General features: G+C 35.8%; 2 protein-coding genes across 2 annotated transcripts; both read right to left on the bottom strand.

Annotated features, from left to right (window-relative positions):
- Window positions 1-3,057: 3,057 nt before the first annotated feature.
- LOC130220134 (mitochondrial import receptor subunit TOM40 homolog) lies at window positions 3,058-12,173 on the bottom strand. The gene is made up of 10 exons (XM_056452524.1): window positions 12,105-12,173; window positions 11,369-11,592; window positions 11,230-11,297; window positions 6,762-6,854; window positions 6,502-6,603; window positions 6,150-6,255; window positions 5,715-5,837; window positions 5,532-5,608; window positions 5,345-5,447; window positions 3,058-4,229 (listed from the first exon to the last, which is right to left on the bottom strand). Exons 2-10 carry the CDS (start codon window positions 11,589-11,591, stop codon window positions 4,090-4,092), a joined length of 1,035 nt encoding a protein of 344 aa, XP_056308499.1. The 5' UTR covers window position 11,592; window positions 12,105-12,173; the 3' UTR covers window positions 3,058-4,089.
- Window positions 12,174-14,947: 2,774 nt separating this feature from the next.
- On the bottom strand, window positions 14,948-25,613 carry LOC130220128 (probable ATP-dependent RNA helicase ddx6). The gene is made up of 14 exons (XM_056452517.1): window positions 25,473-25,613; window positions 23,828-24,754; window positions 23,642-23,705; window positions 23,434-23,538; window positions 20,739-20,868; window positions 20,164-20,310; window positions 19,510-19,604; window positions 19,289-19,411; window positions 19,047-19,175; window positions 18,767-18,883; window positions 18,242-18,305; window positions 18,053-18,154; window positions 17,707-17,915; window positions 14,948-16,319 (listed from the first exon to the last, which is right to left on the bottom strand). The coding sequence occupies exons 2-13, from the start codon at window positions 24,001-24,003 to the stop codon at window positions 17,716-17,718; spliced, it is 1,452 nt and encodes a 483-aa protein (XP_056308492.1). The 5' UTR covers window positions 24,004-24,754; window positions 25,473-25,613; the 3' UTR covers window positions 14,948-16,319; window positions 17,707-17,715.
- Between the last annotated feature and the right edge of the window lie 1,150 nt (window positions 25,614-26,763).

Here is a 26,763-nt window from a genome sequence, read left to right on the forward strand (position 1 = left end):
CAACTTCATGCAGTTTTGTGACCTAATCTAAAGTGAGGACTATTCATGCTTTATAAATTCCTTATATATGACAATGAGAAGCTCAGTATCCAATGAACAATAATCTGCAATCTTATCTAAAAAATAAAATTACTGTAAAGTTTAAACACTGCTGAATAACAGGAGTGTCAAAATACGACATACAATTGGATAAAAACAACTGCAATATAATTATTTAACAATATAATAAGATGCAATGTGTAACTGTACAGTTCATTTTATTCTAGATAAGGTTACAAAGATGAATTTTTATTATTATTTATTTATTATTATTTTTTATTTTATTATTTCTCTCCCTCTCTCCCTCCCCCTCCCTAAGATGGTGTCCTCTCCGGCCCAATCACTAGAGAAAACAGGTGTTATTAATTATTTCGGATTGGGCTACTGACCAGCCGCTGGTGGCTCCACTCGCTCTCCTACCTTTTTGGGTGTTCGGCCACGCTCTCCCCAACCACAGAATAGTTTAATAATCATTTACTAACTCATTTCTAAATGATCCTAAAAAACCACCAAACTATGCTTAAATAACTATTTTGTAAATAATGCAATACTTAATTTAGTCATGAAAAAGTTTAATAAAGTATGAAATACAATAATTATGCAACATTATAATGTGGTTATAAGTCAAGGATTTGTAGCTGCAGTTATAAACTGCTTACTAACGTTTATTAATGTAGAGTTGATGCTTAACAGATAATGAGCTCACTACATGCTCATGCTTGTTTCATAGCTGTTAGTTATTATAAAGTGTTACTAAAATGTCCTGTTGACATGCGTATACATGTTGTTATGGAGACATGGCACCTGACAATCAATTTGGTGGGCAGCGAAATCCGCACTCCTACGTCATGTTGTGGTGGTCCTCAAAATCACTGGGATTTGGATCCTATTTTTACGTCAGGAAAATTTTTAAAAAGAGACTTATTGTGTTTCTATCACTCTTAAATGACAGTGGACACACTATACCTACACACAGTTCTGTCCAAACAGTTTACAAAAGTTGATTTTCATCATAGGTGCCTTTTAAACCTTTATTAAATGTATTAATTATTATTTTAGGTTCATGTAGTATTTGTAAGGAATTAAATGCAAGCAGAGTACGGCTGTTTGTAAAGCATACAGCACAATCTGCAGGTACAAAACTAAGCTCAGTTAATTCGTGATTAATTTAAAAAATCTCAGAATAGTTTTCTCTGACAATTTGTCACCACAGAATCAACATTTTCTATGACATAACCTCACACTTCCGCTTCTCAGCGAATCTTTTGACCAATCAAATGCTCTCTAGTAACTGACGTGTCAAGCCTCTTACAAGACACAGCTGTAATTCTTCTTCTTGTAACACTTCTAATAATAAACGCTAGCAACACAACAGTTTTTGATCTGCCATGTTTATTAATCGTAATAAGCAGAGAGGATCCCCTAAAATCGGGGATGCTGTAATGTTTACCTGTTTATGGCAAACCCTGAAAAAAAAAAAGATATGCATACAGTCAGCAACAGGCAACTGAGACATTCAGAGTGAAGTCTTCAGAAAGGTGGTCAGATAGTTTAACCTGGTGCCATAAAATCAATGTGCTGCATCTGGCGCTATTGCTGTGTCAGTAAAATAATGTATCACCCCTGGGCTGGCTTTTTATTTACATGTTGTTGTTCATTATTAACATGTTAACAATGTTACTATTAACTACTAATTTGTTCTTAAGTAGATTATGGACAAAATATGGTCATTCTAATAGTTTAATTAAATGAATTTGATTTTTGGAAATCACCAAGCGACCCCCGCTTATATAGCGGATGAACAATTGAGGCAGTGTTAAGATGCTTACCTGTGGAGTGAATGAAGTATTATTTCATGTTAATGTCACACTATCTGTCTATTTTGATTGGCCAAAAAGACAATATTGAGTCTAAAATCTAATTCTATTCATATGAATTTTTTGTTGAGTATATAAATTAGTTTCACATTAGTTCCATGTGCTGATGTGATTTTCAGGAAACTGGCACTCTTGACACTTTTTGCTTTCATATGCTAAATGATAGGGACTTTCATTGAGCCTTCATGCGGTCGATGCTTGTGGAGTTTCAAATCATGTTCTTTTTTTGCAAAATGTGAGCTCACAATGCACATTGTTAAAAACAACAATACAATATTACTGTAGAGAAGAACAATCACACACTTTTAATCTTAAAATGAAGAATTTGTTCAAAATGATGCGTACCACACACTTTTAAACAGTAACTTGAAGAACAATGTTAAAATGCCACTAAATTTCTTCACAGTTGTCCAAGGTTGGCTGTGGAAACACAGATGTACAGGAGTCGGATCTTGAGCTGGACCTGATTATGAAGAGAATGATCCAGAACCAGAAGAGACAGAGTGGTAAAACCTAAGACAATCATGCAGATGTTATGGCTGTTCACACTGAAATGGGAGCATAGTTTGTTCTAGAAAATCCCTGAAATCTAGAACTGAATGCAAAATTTGGTTCATGTTACTGTTAATATACATTTTTAGTTACGTTTGTAATACAAATATAATTGCACTGTGTTTGTCAGTTATGACGTTTTCTAAAGAAATATTTTAATCATTCTCATATCGTCTCGTCTGTTATTCTACAACCCATCATCAAACACAGGATGGTAATGATGACAATATATATAGCTCTTAAAATCATGGGTAAAAATGATGATACATTTTTGAGAGTAAGAATGTTTTCAGGAGCTTCAGCACTAAGAATCAGACAAGCAGCTGCATCAGGCACTTATAACCAGGGCTGCCCAAACTCAGTCCTGGAGGGCCAGCGTCCTGCAGAGTTTAGCTCCAACACACCTACCCGGAACCTTCTAGTATGCTTGAGGATGATTAGCTGTGTGTAATTTGGGTTGGAGCTTAACTCTGCAGGACACTGGCCCTCCAGGACAAAGTTTGGCCACCCGTTATAAACAATACGATTCTTCATGTGAATGAGCCTTAAGACTTTAATCTATAACAATGACAATGAGTTCCTCCCAAACTCAATTCACAATCGAATGTTTATTCAACATAATTGCACTGTAAAATAATCCATTAGAATCAGGCCAAAAGCCTGTTTTATAGTACTCCACCATGTCACAACGACATGAAATCAGCATGAGACATGAAAAAACTCCTCTGGGCATTAAAACCAGCTTAAATTGTACAGGTTTATTACAGTATATCTGCATCCACCCTCTTCGACGGCCCTCCTAAGAACCTTTTAACTGTGTACAACTAATTAAAATACAAACTTTGGAAATTCTTCCATGTGGAAAATTCAGAGTGACGCATTTCATGTCGAGACGCATAAAAAGGACAGCCTGATTGGTTAGGCCCGGTCATTATGAAGCCAGCACCCAAATCTGGGCCTAAGACCCGAAAAGACAAATACAGGAAAACGAGCCCATAGTCTGAAGTCTCAGACGCTTCTGTGTGACTAGTTATAATCATGAGACAAAGGGACTTAAACAACCCATCACTCAAACCCAGAGCTTCCCATGCATTGGATTTTCAACATTTTTGACAAACAGCAGTTTGACGAGTGAATTACTGAAAATTAAATCATTTCAATCTTCAAATGAAAAACATAAAAAACACACACACAAACTACCTGACCACATTTATATAGACCAAAACAAATGGTTTGTTTACAGATCCAAAAAAATCACTTGCCCTTAAAGAAAACAAAAGGCATCACCACAATAGCTAACTGTTTTCAACCGAATCAGTGTGATTACAGATACTACTTTCTTCCAAAACACCTTAATGTTGCACATATCAGACATACGTCTTTCGCATGCTATTTAAAATCAAACCTTATGTGACTGTCTGAACGTTTAGATTGAAGAGAGCTCTGTTGGACAGTCCTGTGAGCTCTTTGTCCTGGTCCACCTTTGTGAAGGTTTAACGCGCTAATACTGGGAGTCTCTGAGTCTGTTTCGGTGTTGGTCCATGTCCCCGTGTCTCTCTGCACCAGTCCAAGCATGGCGGAGGGTTGTATCTGTTGAGAATCTGTAATGGCCATGGCCATTTTATCCAATGGTGACGCCGAAGCCACACTGAAACTTGTTCTTGCGGTGGTTAAGAAAGGCGCCGAGAGCTAATGATAGAGGAAGGGGTAAGAGCTTCTTTTCCAGCGTCGCTCCCACCACCCAGTTGCTGTCCAAAGAACCTGAGAACAAGAGGAGAGAGAAGCTCAACACTAGAACAAGCCTGAACATATGGCTGCACCATTAAGCAAAGAAAACCATTACGTGAATACCACAATGCAAATGTCAGACCAGTTCATTCGCAGATTTCACATTAATATCAAGGGATTTGTTTAAATTGTTTCTCCATTTACTGATCGTGGCTGCTTTTGCTCTATCCATTCATGATTGTTGGGGGTTTCCCTTGTTGGGAAGAGGTCAAATTTGTAATTTTTACTGTTGGTCATCAGTTGGAACCACTGACCCTTTAGGACAGGTGTCTCAAACTGCCAGCCCACGGGCCATTTGCAGCCCTCCCCCTCCTCTATCCGACCCGCAACTGATGTCAAAAATATAACAAGATTCGGCCCCCCAAAACTTATGTCTTTGAATCACTATCATTGTTGTGCAGTCGCATATAGCCACTTGGTTTTTTTGAAAGTAAAAGTAAAATATAATGTGTGTGCATAAATACACTTACTTTGTTTTTGTTTACTCCATGTAGTTCTGAGTTAAGGTGCTTGTTTTGCTTTTTGAAGTGTGCAAAGGTCTCTCATACACTCTCATAAACATTTTTGTAGTTATGAAACTGATGATCAACAGTGAAAAAAAACCTTGTTCCAACATGGAGAACCAGCAACAATAAAGAATGCATAATTAAATGGTGACATAGCTTTGCAATAAAAAAAAATTAAGTAATTATAATAAAAATTCAATGTGGCAAAAACAACAATAAACAATGAAATTGTAGTAAATCTGCCCACAGTGTATTCTTGAGCTTTTGAAAAATTTCAAAGCATTTTCCCAAAAGATGTGTCAACATAAGATTAGTCACCAAAAATCATTCCATTTGTGGAAACACAGAGAAAGTTGTGGTCAAATTAAGACTCAAAAGCAGCACAGAGTGGATGAAAACATCCAACATAACAAAAGGGTTAGGTTTTTTAAAAATAAAATAAAAATATTAGTGATAGTCAGAAAAGAACTTATCACACTGTGCAGTACTACAAGCAAGCACAACAAACCTGCAATAGCTTTTAGAATAAATATTGCTATTAAATTTTAGCCCAAATCGATGAGATCAAAAGGCTTTTATTACCTTTAAAAAGCAGATTTGCTTTGGGTACATCCAACTGATAACCAAACGACACGCTTGTTTCCTGCATCCGTGTGCTGGCCTCAAACTCCACTCCAACCTGGAGCTGTACACATTTAAAAGGTGAGTTTAACAGATCATGGGCCTTATAAGTAGTAACAGATCTACTGTTTTTTATTTATAGAAATACCTGGTCATTGGCTTTGTGGTAGTATGATGCATGTGCTCCAGCTCCTCCAACCGTCAATGTGGCGACATAGTTACTACCTGAGAATGACATATAAAAACAAAAAGCTCAAATCAGTACCTCATGATTTTTGACAGACCTCGAATAAAATGTTATTTTTAAAAAATATGCGCTGCAAATGATGACCTGTGTATCTGCCCACTAATGATGTGACGGTGCCCTCCTCTCCTGGCCTTTTGTGGTAAACCAGCTCACCACCCAATACCAAGGAGGGAGACAACGACTGGAGGTAGTGCGCCACTAGGATACCTATTAAAGTGAATTAAAGGCTCTGGGTAAATAATACGCATCAGTTGCTCAAAAAAATAATAATTAAATCAGTTGACTTCACAACTAATCATTTTTTAACGTTTTTTTTTTTGATTTGCTGTTTTTTGATTTGCTACATTTTATAAAGGAATAATGAAAAACTATATAATGTTAAAAACAATTACTTGAACACAAAAATCAGCATATTACAGTTGAAAGTCCAGTAATGGTATTTTGAATACAACATAAAAATCATAATCAATTTTTTGGGGCTTGTCAATCATGGTCAATAAGAAAGGTAAAGCATGTTACCAGATCCCACGAGAACATCTGGGTTGCCAAGGGTAACTGCAGCTGTGAAGTCATCGCCACGATACTCTCCATCACACTGCCAGTTTACAAACTTGTGTTGCTGTGTCTGTAATACATCATTCACACAGGCCATAATTAACAGTACACTAATACAGGAGTCCGTGTAATTCATCACAATTCACTGCTGTCTCTAGAAGAATAATTAAACCATCCAAATTCAACTTCAAAAAGGGATGCACTTTATAAAAATGGGATTGTTGTGCAAAATTGTAAATTTCTACTGGATTTGGTAATTGGTAATTGATTAAATGTGATACTTGAACTGGTAAACATGACAGTAAAGCTGTTTTACCTGTATGGCAATTTTAGAGCGAACTCGGTTGGTGAGCTGATGTATGATCTGCGCGTTTAGACTGCCCGTGTTGTCCATGTCACCTACCATGACTGGAAAAGACTGAGGGGGACAGAAAATAAATAATTATATACATTAAAAAAGGAGATTAAATCAGAGAAAATGGCAACACTCTAATAATATTTTCATTTCACAACACTACTAATAGACACAAAGTTGACAAAATTATTTCATTCAGCGTGTCAATAAAAACACCTCACCTCTGCAGGTCCTGTTTGCTTGCTTCCCACATATGTGGATCCAAATCTGTACCCCGAGTCCCCCAATGTGCTCAGAGTAATTGTGTGACTAACCTGAGGAAGCAGATCAAGATTTCATAAACTACCAGTCTAATGTTTTGGAGCAATTACACGTTCTTAACCAGACATAAAATGACACTGCAATGTGATTGAAGAAATCTTTTCATTGTGTTAATCAAGGTTGTTTTTTTTTTTTAAATGTTTCTATTTCAGGAAAAGTTTCTATTTCTAAAACAAAGTTGAAGAACAACAGCATTCAAAGTGAGACACTTATTTTGAACTTTATTCAAAGGGGCAATTGGCGATTGTCTTCAGTATCTATTTTTGTAATGCTGGTTGAAAGTCTCTTCATATCCTGAAAGCAAATATTCAATGAAGTGGTTCTAATGTATTTATATGATTTTTTATATTCAGTGGAAAATGTAGGACTAAGAAAAGTTCATCCCTTCAAAATGTTTGGTCCAAACATCATGACAGGCTGTCCTACCTGCTTGTCAAAATAAATAATTGCATAGCGCTTTGCACCCTGTTCTCACAATATGAATTGACACTTGAATTGAATCAATATGAATCAATATGAATTGACACAAATGTGTTCAGAGAATGGCAGAAATATATTTGGTAATGTAATTACTAACTTTCCAAAGTTTTCTCTCTGGTGAAGCTTACATGATGTATTGTAGTGATAGTCTAGAACAGTGGTTCCCAAAGTGGGGGTCGGAACCCCCTGTGGGTTTACGTTAGATTAACATCACTTTAATAGCTTCAGCTGCAGCAGATTGATTTTATAACACCAGGTTAAACTTTGACACCTTTAATGGCAATCAAATACATTAAAAATAAATACAGGCGGCTAATGAACATTGAGGAAGACCTCTGAGTGGCTGTCTCCAAATTTAAACCAAGAATAGACATAGAAATAGTCTCTTGAGGTGAGGTAAATATTAAATGAAACAAATTAATAAATGACTATAACATTTATATGATTATTAGACTGTTGCACTTTGTGTTGTCAATATGCTCATCATGTTTATTTGGCCTATTGTTGTGTGGGCAACATCTGTATATTTGTAACCACCTCCAAAAAACGTGGGGGTTGCAAGTCACTTGTTATTTTGGGGGTCACGAGCTGAAAAGTTTGGGAACCCCTGATCTAGAAGACGTCGCTTTGAATGGTGATTTGCAGGGCTGAATGTAGACTTTCAGGGCTATCGGGCTAATGTTAGCATTTTTCCAAAATCTCCTATAGAACCTTCATTGTCGATTTAATTTTCACTTGAGCCAGAATACATGTTTGCATTACCTTTATCGCAAAACTGAAAGCAACATTGAAGCTTGCATCAGTCATTCAGTGTGTATTTTTTATAATAAAAGTTTGATATTTATGATTTCTATTATAAATATTTTGAAGTTATTCCAATTTTAAATGCAGTGGGCTCATGGAAAGAAACTGACAAAAACTCTTCTCTATGAATGTTTTTTTGGATTTGTTTTATCACATTATGTAGCTTTTTTCAATTATTAATAAATTCTAGATTTATACTAACTAGGGCTGCACAATATATAGTTTCAGTATCAATATTGCAATGTGTGCATTCGCAATAGTCATAACGCATGGCCAATGTTGACTTTGAATATTGGATAATTTTCCAGGAGCCACAGTTCAGAACAGAGTTTAACCATAATGGAGTTAAAGTCTAACATCCGCATGTGTTTAATGCCTGTGACTGTTTAAGTGTTTTACGAGAGTTTAAAGTATTCAGGTAAAAGAAAATGTACCACTTGAATCTTCAAAAAAAATTTACATAATAATTTTAACACTATGCAGTATTACTTTACACTTAATTATTCAATTTCTGCACATGAATACGGTTTGAGTCCCCAGAAAACCATAAAGCAGTATTCAGTTGACTTTTATCTTTGCTCTGCAGTATTTATCTTTGCTTGTAATTTTCTTACTTTATTTCATGCATGGTTCACTCCCCTTTAAAATCATTCCGATCATTCTAAATCAGGGGTGTCCAAACTTTCTTATAAAGGGTTAAACTTGAATGAGGGATGTGGGCTATAAACTAAACCAAAGATACAGTATCTTATCATATAACATATACATTTGTCATGGGTAATTTCCTAATTTATTCACAAATATTTAAAAATAACATTAAAATGTTGCTTTAAATCATATTTACCAATGCAGTTTAATTTTTAACATTTTATAATGAACTTATTATTACAGTAGAAACATAAACAATCTCATTTACTCTACAATGGAGTTCAATGCTGAAAACACATGTTGACCTGCGCCAACCTTTACCTTGATTTGCTCTCCTATGTCTTGTGCATTGACCGTTTTTACAATTTAAACGTCAGATTCATTTAGAGTTAATTTCACTTGACTTATTTGTAGCTCAGCAATAAATTAAAAAAAGAAACAAAGGGTTATGTTAAAATCTAATTAACAATCTCTGTCAAAGGCATTCGCCTCAACCACATCCCTATCATTCTCCCTCTCTTTTCAGATGGGATGGTGTGCCAAATCAAAGGTTACCATCGGCCTTTCTTCTGGTAATCTTTACAATAAGGTTGTATTAGTTAATGCATATACTAACATGAACAATACATTTACTACAGTATTTGTCCATGTTAGTTAATGAAAATACAGTTGTTCTTTGCTAGTTTATGATAACTCACAGTGCATTAACTATTAACAACTTGACATGACTGCGGATATTAATAGAGCATTAGTAAATGCTGAATTATGATTAATAAATGATGTACAAGTATTGTTTATACGTAGTTCATGTAAGTAAATGCATTAAATATTGAACCTTATTGTAAAGTGTGAGTGATCTTTCAAAATAGCTTTTTACAGTTTTTTTTACAGACGCTAGGACACATTTCTCAATACTTAGGTCACTTTTACAAAACTCTTCACACAATTCTCCTAACCGACTTTCAGCTTCGCAAAGCAGTTCATTTCACATTCAAAATGCACTACAACTCCCAAAACATTTTATTCAGGTCTCAAATAAACTCCTTCTTCCAGAACACTAGCAAAGGTTGACAGTCGACAAACACACTCTGTCACCCACAAAACAATGACCTAAAAACACTAACATCATGTAGCATTACACAGTGTTTCCTTGTGTAAAACAAGGACACATCTCTGTTTATAATTGCAATAAATATTGTGTAGAACTGCAATATATGTTACTGGAATGAATCAGACATGATGCAGAATTCCTCAATATTTTATGTCGTTTATTTAATTTTATTTTTTTGCACCAAGTAATTCCAAAATACAAGACTTGTATACACACCATCCACTGATACAGATACAATAGTAATGCTAATCTGGCTGGTTAAACTGCATTTTTAGATTTGAAATATGTTTCAATAAAATATTGCTGTTGAATTTTTTCTTCAGTCTTATTCAGTTTTGCATCATGTTATTGTTTTAAACATAAATTTAACAGTGTTGAAAACGGTATGCAAGCACGAGCAAAATGTCCTGTACGTACAAAGATTTTTGGCAGTGAGAAAAGAATTCATGAAATTTGGGAGATGTAGTCACTGAATGCATTTTGTGCCAAAACAATGACAATTGATCAAAAGTTTAGCCCACATATACTTCTGTTGTGCTCACTGTGTGAAAAGTTTTGCAAAAGAGACCAAAGTATTGAGAAATGCGTCCTATCACTGTAAAAAACAAAAAACTAAGTCATCTGGTGAGAGTGTATTAGAGCTATTCCAGAGTTATGGATGTGACATTTGCAGTTAAATCTCAAAGATTTGACAGAGAAAGTATATGTTAACATTATATTGAAAGATCTCGTTATATTTTTCAAAACACTAGCCAGAGTTGTGGAAGCAGAAAAATATCAATCTGTAAACATTTTTTTATATTTTATAGGAGGAAAAAAACATGCATTATGGATGTGACAAAAAAGTCTGCAAGTTTACAGTAAACAACATACTTCATAGAAATTCTGTGAATTAAACTGCACAACCCAAAAGAAATAATGCTAATCAAAAGGATAAGAGTTGGCTCTCTATAGAACAAACATGATTTTTTTTTTTTTTTGCATTTATATGGAAAAAGCTTCGATATGGATGTGATATCCCTCTGTTATGGATGTGACGGATGTGAAATCGCTACTTGTGTGACTTTGGTAAATCAAATATAATAGTTTGAAAACACTGACAGACATTTTTGAGTACTTTAAAAGCACTGTAAAATACAAGCCTACACACAAAAAACCCGCAGAAACGGTTTTGCTATTTTGGCAAATACTTAATTTTTTCATGGCAAGGCTGACATTTGCATGAAATTTCTCATTAATATTGTAATATTTATCATAGAAAAATAAAACAATCACAATTTCCACAATTTTTCCAATATCCCATTCAAACTATGATGATAACTAACCTGGAAGTGATTACTCAAGCCCTTGTTGACAACTAAGCGAACCCCCTCCATCTGCACAGGGAAGACCTCTGAGAAGAAGACAGAAACACTGTAAGTACACCAAGCACACATCAAGTCATGTAAGGTGCATCGGACAAACCTTTGCATTTGCGATGGCACTCTTCAAATGTGCCAGGATTGGGAAGGGAGGATTCTGCATCTGTCCCAGGCTGCCCCTGAGTGCCCGAGGAGGGTGGCACACCGGACACCGGGGGCATAGTAAAACCTGGAGGTACAGTCACCAAACCTGCACCAGCCGGGGCACTGCCACCCCCTGAGGCTGGTGGTGGGTTTGGGGAGCTGGCAGCCAATACACTGCCCATGCTGATGGAAAGAAAATTAAACAGAACAACATATGGTTAAATAATCATGATGCACTGACAACACTTATAGGGCTAAAGGTCAAGTTCCTACAGTCCTGCAAACGACACATTTCTGCTACAACTGGCAACTACCAAACCCCAAATGAGAAGCTCTTTCCTCCAGGTGTAGATAGCTGACAAGTAGTTAACCTGCAGCTCCCTAGTCATGAACATTAGTTATGTGTGGACAACAACTACTAGAATCTTGCTCACGTGAGAAAACTAGTGTACCAGCATGTGGAGCTTGATTCACGCCTCATTTGCTAAATAGCAGGTACGCTAAGGTTAATGCAAGCTAACTGGCTAACATGCTGTACTGTGAAATAAACAGCACATATCTCAATGAGAAGCGAGATAAATGCCGTTTTATATACTAGCTGGACATCCGCTTGTATTAATATATGATGTAGTGGTTAATAGTATGTGTGTGAATTCATTTTATGTAACTATTAGCAGGCCTCGTGCTATACTCACGTTTAGCAATGCAGTCCAGTTATACGGCTGAGAGGCACCGGTAGGATGTGAGGGGTAACTACGTAACTGACATCTCGGCCCACCCATTCCGGCTGTTTTAGTAGATGATTGGGTGAAAGACATCACTACTGTGTTGTGATTGGATGCTGAGTGTGGCGTCCACGTGAGGTCATCGGGGAAGGAAATACGACGGTTCGTGACGCGTTTTCTCTCCACTCCTTCAAAGTTACTCCTCAAGGGTAAGAGCTCAGATGTGCTTTTGCGCTCATTATTCATGCGCGTTTTTGACGATACTTTACAATTATAATAAGACGACAGGATATTATTGATCCAAAAGTTGTCTGTAATAACCGCCGTTTAGATTTGGAAAGAAAGCCTTAAAACTTTAAGAGGGAATTACTTACCCCTGATCAAATTCTCTAATCAAACCAACAAATATAGCTTAAACAAAAGTGAAAAATAAATGGCAAATTACTAAATTAATAAATGCATGAGTAAATTTGTATTTTTGTTATCTTAATTTTAAAAACGTGGTATATAAATTATAAATTTAAAAATACATTTCTACACCTTTTGATTAAATTTTATTGCATTAAAATATATTAATCAATAACTTTAATTCATTGACCTTAAGCTTTCCATTCACTAAATATAGAAATAACAATAGTAACTCATCCTCATCAATTGTAACCAATCCTCATCCCAACCTTAAATACATGTAGTTAACTAATAATCAGTACTTAAATGTAAAATTAGATAAAAAAAAAACTATATATATATATATATATATATATATATATATATATATATATATATATATATATATATATATATATATATATATATATATACATATATACACACACACACACATACATTTAGTCATTTAGCAGACGCTTTTATCCAAAGCGACTTACAAATGAGGACAAGGAAGCAATTTACACAACTATAAGAGCAGCAGTGAATAAGTGCTGTAGGCAAGTTTAAGGTGTGTAAAGTCTAAGAAGCAAAGCATTAGTAATGTTTTTTTTGAGAGAGAGAGAGAGAGTACAGTTAGTGGTATAGCCAGTGAGGCAGTTACAAATTAGGAAGGAAAGTGGAGACTAAATAGTTGAGTTTTTAGTCGTTTCTTGAAGACAGCAAGTGACTCTGCTGTAGTTAGGGAGTTCATTCCACCAACTGGGCAGATTGAATGTGAGAGTTCGGGAAAGTGATTTCTTCCCTCTTAGGGATGGAACCACGAGGAGACGTTCATTCACAGAACGCATATATATATATATATATATATATATATATATATATATATATATATATATATATATATATATATATATGGATAGATGGATAGAGAGAGAAACATTGACTAATTCATTTTTCAATTTAAATGACTCAGAAAAACTACCATATACTCAGAGAGAATGAATTGACGTATAGACTAGCTGCAAAATATGTATACACCCTACACACAATAAGAAATGGTTAATGTAAATTCATGTATCTTATTTAAATAATCTAGACTTTTTATTATTATAATTGTTATATTTATCAAATATATTCTGTTTTTTTGTCATTTGTCTTATATTATATACATTTAATATTATAATTTTTTTTTATTAATGATTTTAATATACTACATACTTGAAGTGCTTTCTTTTTTTCTATCACATGTCAATAAAGCAACTTGAACTTGAGAGAGCTCGGCATAAATGAGTACACCCCTCACATATCTCTTTTAGAAAATATGAAAGGTTTTTAAGAATTCTATAGGATGTTTGACAATAATATAATAGTGCATATACAGTTTATTAGTCAGTACCCGCCAAAAGTGTAATCTTAAGATCAGCCCAAATATGTGTACACCTAAATTAATGTTAAAGAAAAAAATAAAATTAATTAATAAACAGGAAGAATCAAGATACTTTAATAATTCATTTGAATTGAAAAACAAATGAAATAATTATAAGATTTCTTGCTGTGACTAGATTTTAGATTCAAAATTATCTTCTGAAAAGTTTCACATTGTTTCATGACCTCAGAATGGGGTTAATATTGACCTTTCTCAGAAGTGGCTTTCTTTTAGCCTCCTAAAGAGGCTGAAGTGCTTAAGAGATTGATGTCTGCAGTTACATTGCTCCATTTCAGCCAATGAGCCCCTATGAACTGATTTTGTTGCATCTGGAAACTTCAGTACTCTGAAACACTTGCACTTCTTACTCCATTGGTATTTTGGCTCTCATTTCCATTTCACGCAGTTTTTTAAACACTTGTGAAACTTCCCTAATTTCTACGTTGATTGGAAGTTATAACCGAATGAAGCAATACTTTACAGGAAAACTCTTGTCTGGAAAACGGTCTTAAAGCTGGTTTATTTTGCAGTATATTGTATAATCTGGAAAAATGACAATGTATTTCAAACTACTTCAGATTAGGCTTCCAGAGCCACAGTATTGCAAGCAAAACATCCAAATGCTTCCTAAAATACATAATAGGATAATCTTACACAGCTCTTTGTTAAGGAAGTGATCTTTCCTTCCTCGGTGTGCAATTTAAGGATTGAATGGACAATTTCCATCACTGCTTGAATTGACTCTGTATTGATTTGCAAATGTCACCATAGTGCAGGGGTGCCCAAACTCCATTCTGGAGGGCCGGTGTCCTGCATATTTTAGTTCCAACCTCAATTAAACACACTGAACTAGCTAATCACGCTCTTTCTAGGTATACTAGAAACACACAGGGAGGTGTGTTGAAGTTGGAGCTAAACTATGCAGGACACCGGCCCTCCAAGGCCAAGTTTGGACACCCCTGCTTTAGTGCAATAAGTAAATACTCAAACACAGATATTTGGAGAATATGCTGGACTTTATTTTCTTTAAAAGAGACGGGACAGTATAGGCTGGGATTAACATTTGGAGCAAAAAAAAGCTTTGGCCATTCTCCCATGAATCCTCGCAGTAAAACATACAGCGTCTATTCAATACAACACATGGCAAAGAGAGCACAATTCAACATATACAACAGGGGACACAGAACTTTACACTTTGAGAGCTACCGACTTTATTACAGCTGCCATTTCATCACAGCATTTGTGCTGATATGTTGTAAAAGACTGTCTCTTTCTGTGCATTAGACACCACCAGGGAAAGATCGAAACTGATCAATGAATTGAATCTTTTTGGGGATTCAAAACATGGGGGAAATAGTACAATAAACCTGAACGGTTAACCAGTTTTCAAAACACCCAGGCTGAATTTCAGAAAGAAAAACCTAATCAAATAAGCTAAGGTACCGGGTTGTCATAAACAGCACATCTATTGCTCACCCAGCCAACGGGAAGGCAGGTAGAGTTCACTACCAACAGACGTGTGGGTCAAATAGAGAATCAGTGGCCAATCTAAATATCTTTTTCTGACAATCCAGACCAAAACAGAGTGTTTTTTGCATGACGCACCTACAGTGCTCCCAGAGGAAGTAGTTAATAGATTAAGGCACTTATTGAAACAAAGACAGCCGAAATGACAATGAAAATGCATGGACCATTTAAGAATGGGTTGTAGGGTTTCAAGATCATTTGGGAAAGATGACCGTGTCGAGTCAGAAGTTAGCCAAAGAAAAAGCTGAAGTTGAAAGAGGACAGACACACACACACACGGCTGTAAACAACCACAAGTAGACCATTACGAGTGTTGAAGCAACTTCCCTGGTTTTCCCTGATCAACTGTAAAGCTCTGAGTAAAAATTATATAACGTGCAAAAACATTTTCACATTAGGTGTTGGATTGGGAGCACTAAAAGGTACTCCTAATAAAGCTTGGGCATGTGTGTTTTTTTGGCACCCTCTCCTGCCAGTATTTTCTATTTTCATTGTTCTGGTATATAAAAGAGGGAAAAGAATCTTTGTGAACAGCAGTTATGGACGGTGAATGGTCTTTGCCAGTGCTCTGGGTCCAAAGAACAGTGGCTTATTGTGCTCCAAATGGAAAACGGGGTAAAGCTGCCTTGGTGAGTCCATAGAGAACAACAAGCCTAATGATTTATACTGGCCCTGAAAAACGAAGCAGCCGATCACATTTAACAAATGGCAGTTCCAAACTCCTGAAGCATTTGGTGAGAAAATAAAACTACAGCAAACAAAGAAAAAAAAATGGGGGGGAAAGATGCATCTGTCTTCAGTAGAAATTGTGCAGAATACCAAGCATTGGTCCCTTTATTCTCCTGAAACAAAGGGAAATATTGTTTTACAGCTGATTTTAGGATGTGTTTACACAATTCATTTCAGTTCTCGTGGTTGTCGGCATAAAAAATTAAAATTATGCATTTTGTTCTGGTTATTTCAGTGCTCACACAATTACTTTTAGGTCAAAACCTAAAGACAGACACACACACACACACACAATAAAGATTTAGAATTTACTCAATATATCAACAACCATATCAGTACTGGCTGATTAATGCTTCAAGTTGTCATGATCTGCCCGATAAAGACAAGCCAAAAAAATAGGGATAATTTCTGTCAGACCCTTATTTTCCGCAAAATTCATCTTTATTAATCTGCATTTTGTTTTTGTAACCAGGGACATAATTTCATATCAAGGTTTGTATTTATCAGTCATCTTCCAAACATAGTTATTGCCAGCCAAAATTACCAAAATATTGGTAACCCACTATTTTATTCTATACATTTTGCCACAAATCTTACCAAAACCATTTGACTTAAACTCAGAAAGCGTATAAATTATGTACAGGACTCAAAACAGCAGCAGAAATTCCTCTATCATACACAAATGAAGATCTGCAGTATTGAAGTGTACTAAGCAACGTGGATTATAAAACGCAGGCATGTTTGAACATTCTGTCCTAGCAGCATGTTGTGTTTGGTTCAGTTAGATGTATTTGATCTGTGTTATGTTCATGTTTTTGAGAGAAAGGGAAACAACAACATCAGTTTGTTTAGAAGTGGAATGAGACATAACAGTCCACAACAAAGTTTAGATTGCGGCATTCACACTTATTCAAATATACCAAACTAACAACATTCGCACCAGAGTTCATTTCAGTCAAAGCAAACCTGCTAAGTGTGAACACACCTTACAGTCATATCAATAGGGTATATGCTGAAGTACACAAAAGGACTTTTAATTTGTCAGTAACCTAGGTCAAGTGCTTCCAGTAAACTGTGTGCCATTACAAATTTGCCGCGTTTAAGGTCTGTTTTCTTTCAAAATCAGCGATCACTGGCTGAGTGAAATCCAATATAAAGTGGGTCTCAGATTGTACAAGAAGCACTACATTAATTAACATGTTTTCCCCGCCATGTCTTTAAAATATGAAAATATATATTACCCCCAGTATATTTAATGGAGCTTCTGTGTTTAAACGGCTTTTCATCTCTTTTACGCTCGAACAACTAAATGAATGCTGACGTCTATATAACTGATTATATTTTAATTACAAAATTGATGTAAAAGGATAAAACGGAAAAGTCAAATTAAAAATTTACCGGAAGTTTATCAGTATGGGAAGAAACACTAGCTCTGCATATACCCTATACAAACAAGTTAAAGTGCTTTAGATCAAGTGATTTAGGACGTGGCCTTCTTACCAGAAAGGGTTAATTAAGCTCGCCTGCTTTGTGCGCAGCCTCCTCCTCGTCAGGGTTCAAAGAGTGAAACTCTGCCACATACAGGCTCTTGTCAATGCTGCTGGGTATGGGCTTTATGTCAGTCATCAGCTGGTCCTCAATGCCTTTTAGATTGAAACGATCTTCTGAGGTGATCAGGTTAATGGCCAGACCCAGGTGACCATATCTTCCTAAGATCAGAGAGAAAACGTTGACATAAATTACATGTAGACCTAATCACAATTCAATCATATAACCCAAAAGTATTTATATATTTAAAAAAAAGGAATGGGAAGTGTGCAAGCTGCAAGTCTGAGCTGATGGTTACCTGATCGACCAATGCGATGCAAGTACGTCTCTGCATTTTTGGGGAAGTCAAAGTTGATGACAACATTGACAGCCTGGATATCAATTCCTCTTGTGAAAAGGTCTGAGACAGATTCAATACAATGTTTCAGAAACATTTCGGAAAATGCAAGAAAAAGAGAAATAGTTCTACAAATGTGGCTATCCATACCTGTGCAGACCAGGTTCCTACACAGTCCATTTCTGAAGTCATGGAACACACGGTTTCTGTATTCCTGTAATATAAAATATATTAGAAAAAGTCACCACTGCTTAAATCTAAAAAGATCACAAAAGTAAATCAATACTGTGAAGTGTCATTTGTTTCTATTTGAAAACGTATGATGAGTTACATTTATAGCAGCCTTTATTTCAGTTTACAGCGTCACATGATTCTTCAGAAATCATTCTTGTGAGGCATTTTAATGTCCAGCATTGATTTCTTAACGCCCAGCATTGATTTCTTAATGTCAATGTTGAAAACAGAGCTGCGCAATATTTTTGTGGAAACAGTGACAACATTATAGGATTCCTTGATAAATCTAAATTAAATATTTATTTTAAAATGGAAACTTTCTGTAACAAAACACTTAATGGTCATTTTTAGTCAATTCAGTGTGTTCTTGGTAAATCCATGTACTAAATTCAGTTGGGGAAAAAATAATAATAATAATTTTAAGTAATTCAAGCATCTGACCTGCATCATCTTTGCATGGATGTAAAAGCAAGAATAGCCAAGTTGTGTGATCTTCTTGGCGAGAAGTTCAACCCTTTGGGTGGAGTTACAGAAGATGATTGACTGGTTGATTTGGAGCTAGGAATGGAAACGAAAATTAAATTAGCTGAATCTTTTCCTAGAAAGTAAAGTAAATGCAAAAGGGTTTAAGATTATGGTTACTCCATCTGTATTACATACATTGAAACACATGCAAAGTAATTCAACGTGGAGCCGATCTGTAGAGGAAAAAACAGCCTACCCTGGAGAACAGTGTGTTGAGACAGTGCACTTTCTGTCTTTCCGTCACATAGGCATAGTACTGGGTGATGCCTTTCAGTGTCAGCTCATCCATCAGATTGATTTCATATGGCTTCTGAAGATGTTTGGTCTATACAATTGGAGAGAGTCATTAGTATGGTGAAAGCATTGATACGAGAAATAATCCTGAATGTGAAATATTATATATTATAATATACAAAAAGGCAACCAGAGTGATTTTACCATAAACTTCTGCACACTGATGGGGAAAGTGGCAGAATAGAGAAGAATCTGGCGTTTTTTGGGAAGGAAGCTGATGATGTCTTCAATGAGCACCACAAAGTCTTGAGAAAGCAACTTGTCAGCCTGTGAAGTATTGGTTAGATTTTAAACTTAACTATTAGCAATCCATTATGAGAGGATTCCTAGTTGGAAATCAGCTCTTTTTACATTATTTTTCTCACCTCATCCATCACAGCCATCTGAACTTTGTCAACCTTGGCCACACCTTTCTTTATTAAGTCCAGGATCCTTCCAGGGGTAGCTATTATAACATGAACTAAAGAGAGAGAGAGAGAAAAAAGGTTTTCATTGCTGCTTATGCAGGATGATTGAGATGTCAGATTTAAACTAAAATATCTTCATTTGTATTCTGAAGATGAACAAAGGTCTCAGCATTCAACATAACATGAGTAATTAATAACAGAACTTTCATTTATGAGCAAACTTTCCTTTAACATCCAATTCTATAACTTGCTTCGTATGTTAAAGCCAATATAATAAAGTGCAAATAATTGATACACCTTATCTAAGATCATTGCTCTTTCATGAACAAGGAAGCACAATTTCAGAATTTCTCAAATGACTGTGGTCTGGCAATAGGTCAAGACTTCACAAATACAGGTGTTAAATCAAAAAACATGTTTTACGTGGAACATTGCCTTTGGGCTGAAGCTCTTGCACAACACCTTGATAATATGGTTTCCTTCAGCAAGGTTGCCATTGCAAGTGTTAACGCGGATGCTTCTTCAGTTTTACAATCAACTTTCATTTTCAAGTCGCTTTAATCGGTTTCATGCATGGAAAACTCTCATGGATGGTAGAAAAAAAAGAATTACCAATCTCATCAAGGCGCATGATGTCATCCCTCAGGTTGGTGCCACCTGTTGTAGCCATAACTTTGATGCCACCGAGGTGTTTGCTCATGTTGATGCTTATTTGGCTCACCTGTAGAGCCAACTCACGTGTTGGTACCAACACTATGGCTGAAATAAAGTAGAAAAAGACAGAACACACATTTAGAAACCAATGTAGAAGTTCCAGCAGGATTCAGCTAAAACAGTTTAGACTGATCAAAAGTAAAAGTGACAGAACTTCGACAAAAGGCTGTGATCCACTTCAAATGTTCACTACTGTACAGTAATTGTAACATGTATATAAATGTCTACCTACATATTCAACATTTTATAGAAGACGGCCACATAAAAAAAGTTGTTTTTAATCATTTGAAATAATTACTTTTAGTATGCTCACTGATTCTTTCAAGCACAGGTCAGAATACTTGGTTTTATTTTAAATTTACAAGTTAAAATATGGGTGAAAGTTTTTGAAATTGAAACATTAGAAAAACACAACACAATTGCATTTCACATGCTTCTAAGGTAATTCAGTTCATTTAATAATTCATTCAAACCTTGAATATAGTCCTTCTTCAGATCAATCCTTTCCAAGAGGGGGATGAGGTAGGCTCCACTTTTACCTGTGCCATTTTTAGCTCTGGCGAGAATGTCCCTCCCTGACAATGCAATAGGAATACTTTCCTCCTACAGAGAAAAAAAAATTGGAACATAAATAAAAAGACGTGTCCAATTGACAACAATATAAATGCCCCGTTTCAATACAATTAGACGATGCTAAACAAGTACAAATGGTGTAAAACACTTGGTAGTACACTTCTGACATCTACAAAAGGTAATTAAAAAAAACATTGCTTCATACTATAAACAATGTGGTGGAAAGTGCTGCTACATTCTGATCCTTTGCTTGCTTATTCTTCAGCCTTATTAAACTGGACTCATTCACTTAACAGTATTTGTTGCAGTAAGCGCTCACGTGAAAGGACAATAGAGTCCTGACACAATCCACACAAGTGATCATTAGAGCCAGGACATATCAAGCCATTGGGCTTCATCAGTCTGGCTAGCTAGTTTGGTGTCACACATCACCTTTTGTCAGGTTAATGTCAGATTGATTATTCAGCAAAAAATAAATAAATAAATAATCAATTAAAAAAAAATAACAAAAAAATCAGAGCACGAGTGTGACCTAGTAAAGTGGAGTAACAAGTAAGCAATTCAAGCAAAGAAAAAAAAAAAAAACAGGTTTGCTAAAATTTCACTACATTTCTCAAATGTTTCCAAACAATATGGATTGTTAGACTGTCAGACACATTTGCAGGAGCGAATCCCTCTGTGGTGAGTGACAATTACTGTGATAATGGTACTAAATGCTGCTTTGTTTATGCTTAGCACTATAGGGCTGCACGATATTGGAAAAATCTAATATTGCAATTTTTTTTTCTGTGGTATATTGTGATATGAATTGTTTCAGAAGATAGTCTGAACAGCTCTATTTGACAGCTTTCTCAGTATTCAGATAGTGAAATTGAATAATCACGATGCAAAAAATGCTTTTCTTACTTTGTAAAAGTAAAAGTGTAAAACGAGAGTGTAAAAGACATCTAGCATGTGTTTACACTGAAAAACAATGGAAAAAAGAAATCGCATTGGAATGAAAAGACATGTACTGTGTACATGAGCCCTAACACAAAAAACCCAAGTACACTACTGTGTAACGATGTTTAAAAAAAAAAAAAAAAAAAGATATTTCTAGAAGTATTGATACTGAAATATTTAAAACAATGCGATCTTGCTTTTGGCTAGTATCTATTCCAGCTTTGCTCTCACCAGCAGCAGACGACATACTCTGCAAGTGAAGGCACTACAGTACACAGCTCCATCCCCTCAGTATCCAGTGGCTAGATGGCTGAACTGAAAGCACTTGAAAGACTGGCATGCAGAGTAAACCATTTCGAGAGGTTGGTAACTGCTCCCATTTCAATATCAATAAATGCTTTAAGTGTTTGCTGATTTACGTTTTGTGAAAATCTCTCAAGTTTATAGGCTAACAATCTCTCTCAGCGTTATTGGAGCTCAACATGTGGGATAGGGCATTACCAACAAACAAAGTTTTAACACTCCATAACTCTGGTGTGTTATAGTTTACATATTTTAAATGACAGGGAGAAATGCTACATTTAATTTCTATTGTAGTACATGTATATACTAGCATCGAACAGCCTATAAGGGGGTCGGAACTCATACATGAAGCTGTTAGGCACTGATTGAGTTTCTACAGATATCTTTAACTAGATAGCCTTTTTGGCTGAAAAACATTTATACCCATTACTTCCAGTGCTGTATTTTGACAGAATAGCTGAAGCCTTTGCAAAATCTAACTGTCAGCTGGTACCAGCCTCCGTTTCACAACTTTTCTGCTTTGATAGCTGGATGACAGCAAGAGCAACAGGAGACGTCATTCCACGTATGACCGCATGTCACAGGTACCTTTCTGCTGCAACTAATTTAGCTTTTCATTTAGTTAAAAGCAGAGACGCCAGCCCAACAACATAATTTTCGGTTTTGGACAAAGAGTTAGCTGAAACAAGCACTCACTTGAAACACTCCTGTAGGCCTATAAATATTAATCAACTGGTGTGGTTTCTTTACTTTAAAAAAAAAAAAAGGCCAGGGTGTAGAATTGACATGGACGGACGGGACGTGTCCCCACCAATATCCACAAATTACTGAAATGTCCCTACCAATATTAGGCCCAATTCCAATTCTACCCCTTACAAAAATAGAATTGGGATTGGGCCTTAATCGACAAAATAAAATGATGCTACGTCAACCCTTAGTAAACTACATTTGCACAAAGTCAAGTTCGCTACAAGATTATCGTAATACTATTAACCAAGGCTGAGCAATTTAGCACAGCCTCCATGATTATGAGAAACAATAATTGGAAAAAAAAAAAAAAAAAAAAAACAGTTAAATTGCGTCACACACCTCTCTAAATTTCTCTACATTCATACCTCCCCAAAGCCAGACTGTAGTAAAATCATGTAAACTTTTGTAGCATGGGACATGATTGTTATTTGTATTTTAAAAGCATGAAACAGAATTTGTGCTGCTGAATACCCTGAACGCCCTTGGAAAATGGTATCAAATATTGATATATGTCAAGGTATAGCATCAAAGTTAAAAGTTCCAGTATCGTGACACCACTACTACTGTGGTCAATTTCTAACAGTGGACACATTAGATTACCTGTATAGGAGAAGGCTTTTCCCAGCCCATCTCAAATATGCCCATGAGTAGTTCCCTCTTAAGGCAGTAATCTTCAAACTCGTTCCCCTTGGTTGCAGTCACATCCTGTCAAAAAGTGAAAGGTCAAAAACTGCAAAAAAGTATAGAAAAAAACAAAAACAAAATGCTAATTTAAAATAATTCTAATAAGAAAATCTTCAGAACTTACTGTAGTTCTGACTCTTGTGTCTTTTGGTGGAAGCTGCAGGCACTTCTTCCAGTCATCTCCAAACCTACAAGACATAGATCATGGAAGCAATTTTATACATTATGTATTCCAAACAGCTCAACTAAGACGATCAATCAATGTTAAAAGGAACAATAAAGTTTATTCCTTAATTTCCATGAAGATTACCTGATACCGCCACTGCTTTGGGGTATACTGCTTCCTTTCTGGGGCATCACAGGTGTCTTTCCTGACGGTGTTGAGGAAGAAAAAGATCCCGTCTGTAGGCTCATGGGCTTGGACTGTCCATTTTGTTTGGTCACTGGCATGACTGAAGCAGGGATCTCAGTTCTCGCTGTAGCCATTGTCAAATATTTTCTTCAACACTTTCAAGCAAATAATTTTTTTTGCTACTTTTCAGCTCTTTGCTTAACTGTTTACGATTACGCTCAATGCGCTTTTGTGTAAACAGTTATGTACGTACAGACCTCTTAAAAAGAAGAGTGCCTGGCGTATAACAATTGTTTATAATAAGCTCTCCCAAAAAAGGAGAAAATTATATTTATATGAATAAATATATCACAAGTCTAGAGTCAGCGTAGAAAATAACTAGGAAACAAGTACTTGTAAAATTCAAGTCTTGCACAAGGATTTCAAATATGCAATCTATTAATGCTTCTCAAAAAGTCACTTTTTTGTTATCCCTGAAAAATTACAAAGTATTCAGTTTTTTTTTCTTTTCTCTCTTTTTTTTTTTAAACAGCTGGATTGCAAAAATCCTTTCGTACCCTCTGTATTCCTTTTGGTATCCAAAAAATTGTAAGTATGTACATTCAAAAGCACAAGGCTCAGCAAAAGGTTGGTAATGTGCTCTTAAAAATTCTTGTGTTCTCTTCGTTGTGAGGAATTCGCTCGGTGTCAATTGCTCCTATTTAACCTGCTGAAAAGCTCTGCTGACACCAAGGGATTTCAAGCAGAAAGTCAATGCAGGATTATGAGTCCAAAATTAAGTTAACAGTCCATAAATGCATCCACTCTTGACTTGGCGAGGTCTTGTTTTTCCTCACTTTACTGTCACAGTTCCTAAACACTTCAGTGGAGGAATTTCTGGAACACCTGCCAAATGCGAAAGTTATAAAACAAATCAGTACCATATCAAGGACGAACTATTTTTGGAGTCGAACAAAGGGTTAATTTTCCAGTTCATCTTTAAACACAATAGGGAAGATTTAAATAAATAAAGCATACACAGTACCGTTCTGCGTTAATAATAGCTTATTATCAATGTAGAAACTAATTTCAAAAGACACCCACGTTTAGCTAACAGTTTCAAACTCGCCAAAAGTGAGGAACCACTTGGGATTCACCTAATAAATCGGATTAATATCACGTCTGCCTTAATTCAAACATGATTTAAAGCCCTTCGCTAATTCGCTAAAGGTTTAACGACCAGATCTGGATCTAAAAGTGTCCGCGAGTTGTTTGTGGGGCTAAGCGAGCTAGCCGACAAGAAACACAACGGTGGTTTATCGACAAACTTTTCTAGTTTCAGATTTAACGAAACAGTGTGCCTAAACAGTTTCAACTATTATATGAAAGTAAAACTATAATGAAACTAATTTCCGCGGGGAGCGAGCAAACTTTGTTTACGAGGTTGAAACATCTGCGTCCAAAATTAAAACGCTATTAAACACATGCTAGTTCAACCTGCCAGCGGTACATTGTTAGGACAGGTTAGCTTAGCGTTATGCTAACAAGCGAGCAAGACAGACTCGCTGTGCACAATGGGAAGGATGAAAGCTACTTCAACTAAATTCACGTCAGACAACGTTACCTCCTAATTTTGAAGGATTTGAATCTTCGTGGATTTGATTATTCTTCGAACGCTTCTTGAAATATTCTTTGTTGCTGTGGCTTTGTCTCTTCCGTCTAGAGATTTAACATGGCCGTGCGCTGAATCGATCTCGCAGGACGTAAACGCACGAAACGAAACCGACCAATCAGATGGCAGAGTTTGAATTCGTTGGGCGGTACTGTTATAAAAGCCACCTCCGTAATTCTGTAAGGGCACTTTTGGTCCTGAGGCATTAAGAAACTCTTTTTTATAACTTATGGTGTGACTGAAAGCCCACATTTGGTCAAATATTAAACAATTACATATATAAAAACATTTGAAACATTGTGAAAAGGATAAGACGTGTGAAAGTTGCTAAATATTTTAAAAAATCTGATCATAGGGGAGAGCAGGGACGAAAGATACATTTTTCATAAAAATCTGTTTTTAAAAGATAATGTTTTAACAAAAATATATATTATTCTTGAAAAAGTGTAGAACAACTTAAAAATAATTTCAAATAATTTGCATAATTACTTTTGACCCTGTAACACACCGGTGAGTCAAAAGTAGCACAATATTTGCCAATTTTACTAGCTTAATCTTGTTTGTTTTAAATATATCTGACTATGACCTTGTTAATGGTAACTGCAAACATATTTTCTCCTTTATTTTTGCTAAAAATATTAAACTGCATTTTCATTTTAGATTTCAGCTCCATCAAATGTTTCAAAAGCAATCCAACAATGCAAAATGTTACAATTTTCGAATATTTTTTATTATTATTATTGGTAATATGCATTAATTTTATAAAACATATGAATCAAAACACTGCAAACTAATGTTGAAGTGAAAAACAATGCACAGCTTTTTGCAGTGGGACAATAATAACAGTGTTACTTTTGTCCCCACAGGAACTCTTGCCTTTTCAACTTGATTTACTTTTAAATCGAAAAACTCAGAGATAGCAAACTTAAGGATGTGTTACTGCACTAAATAACTTGTAGATTGATAATTAGCATGATGCTTGAAAACAGAATCACAACTTGTAATAGGAAAAAAAAAACAATCACTACAATAATTTACTTTCTGCACTTAACAACTGAAATTCAGACCTATCTGCAGGACACGGTCCCAAAATCACATGATATTTGATGCCAAGGTATCCATAACTCTGGCCATATCCTGAGCTGATGCTGTGGCAGTCTTGAGTGGAGAGCATTTATCTCGTGGGCCAGCCTGATCACCCACCGGTGACCTACTCACACCTGCAGTTTTCCACGATGGACAT

The sequence above is a fragment of the Danio aesculapii genome, unplaced genomic scaffold (genome assembly GCF_903798145.1).
Source record: "Danio aesculapii unplaced genomic scaffold, fDanAes4.1, whole genome shotgun sequence".
Classification (NCBI taxonomy): domain Eukaryota; kingdom Metazoa; phylum Chordata; class Actinopteri; order Cypriniformes; family Danionidae; genus Danio; species Danio aesculapii.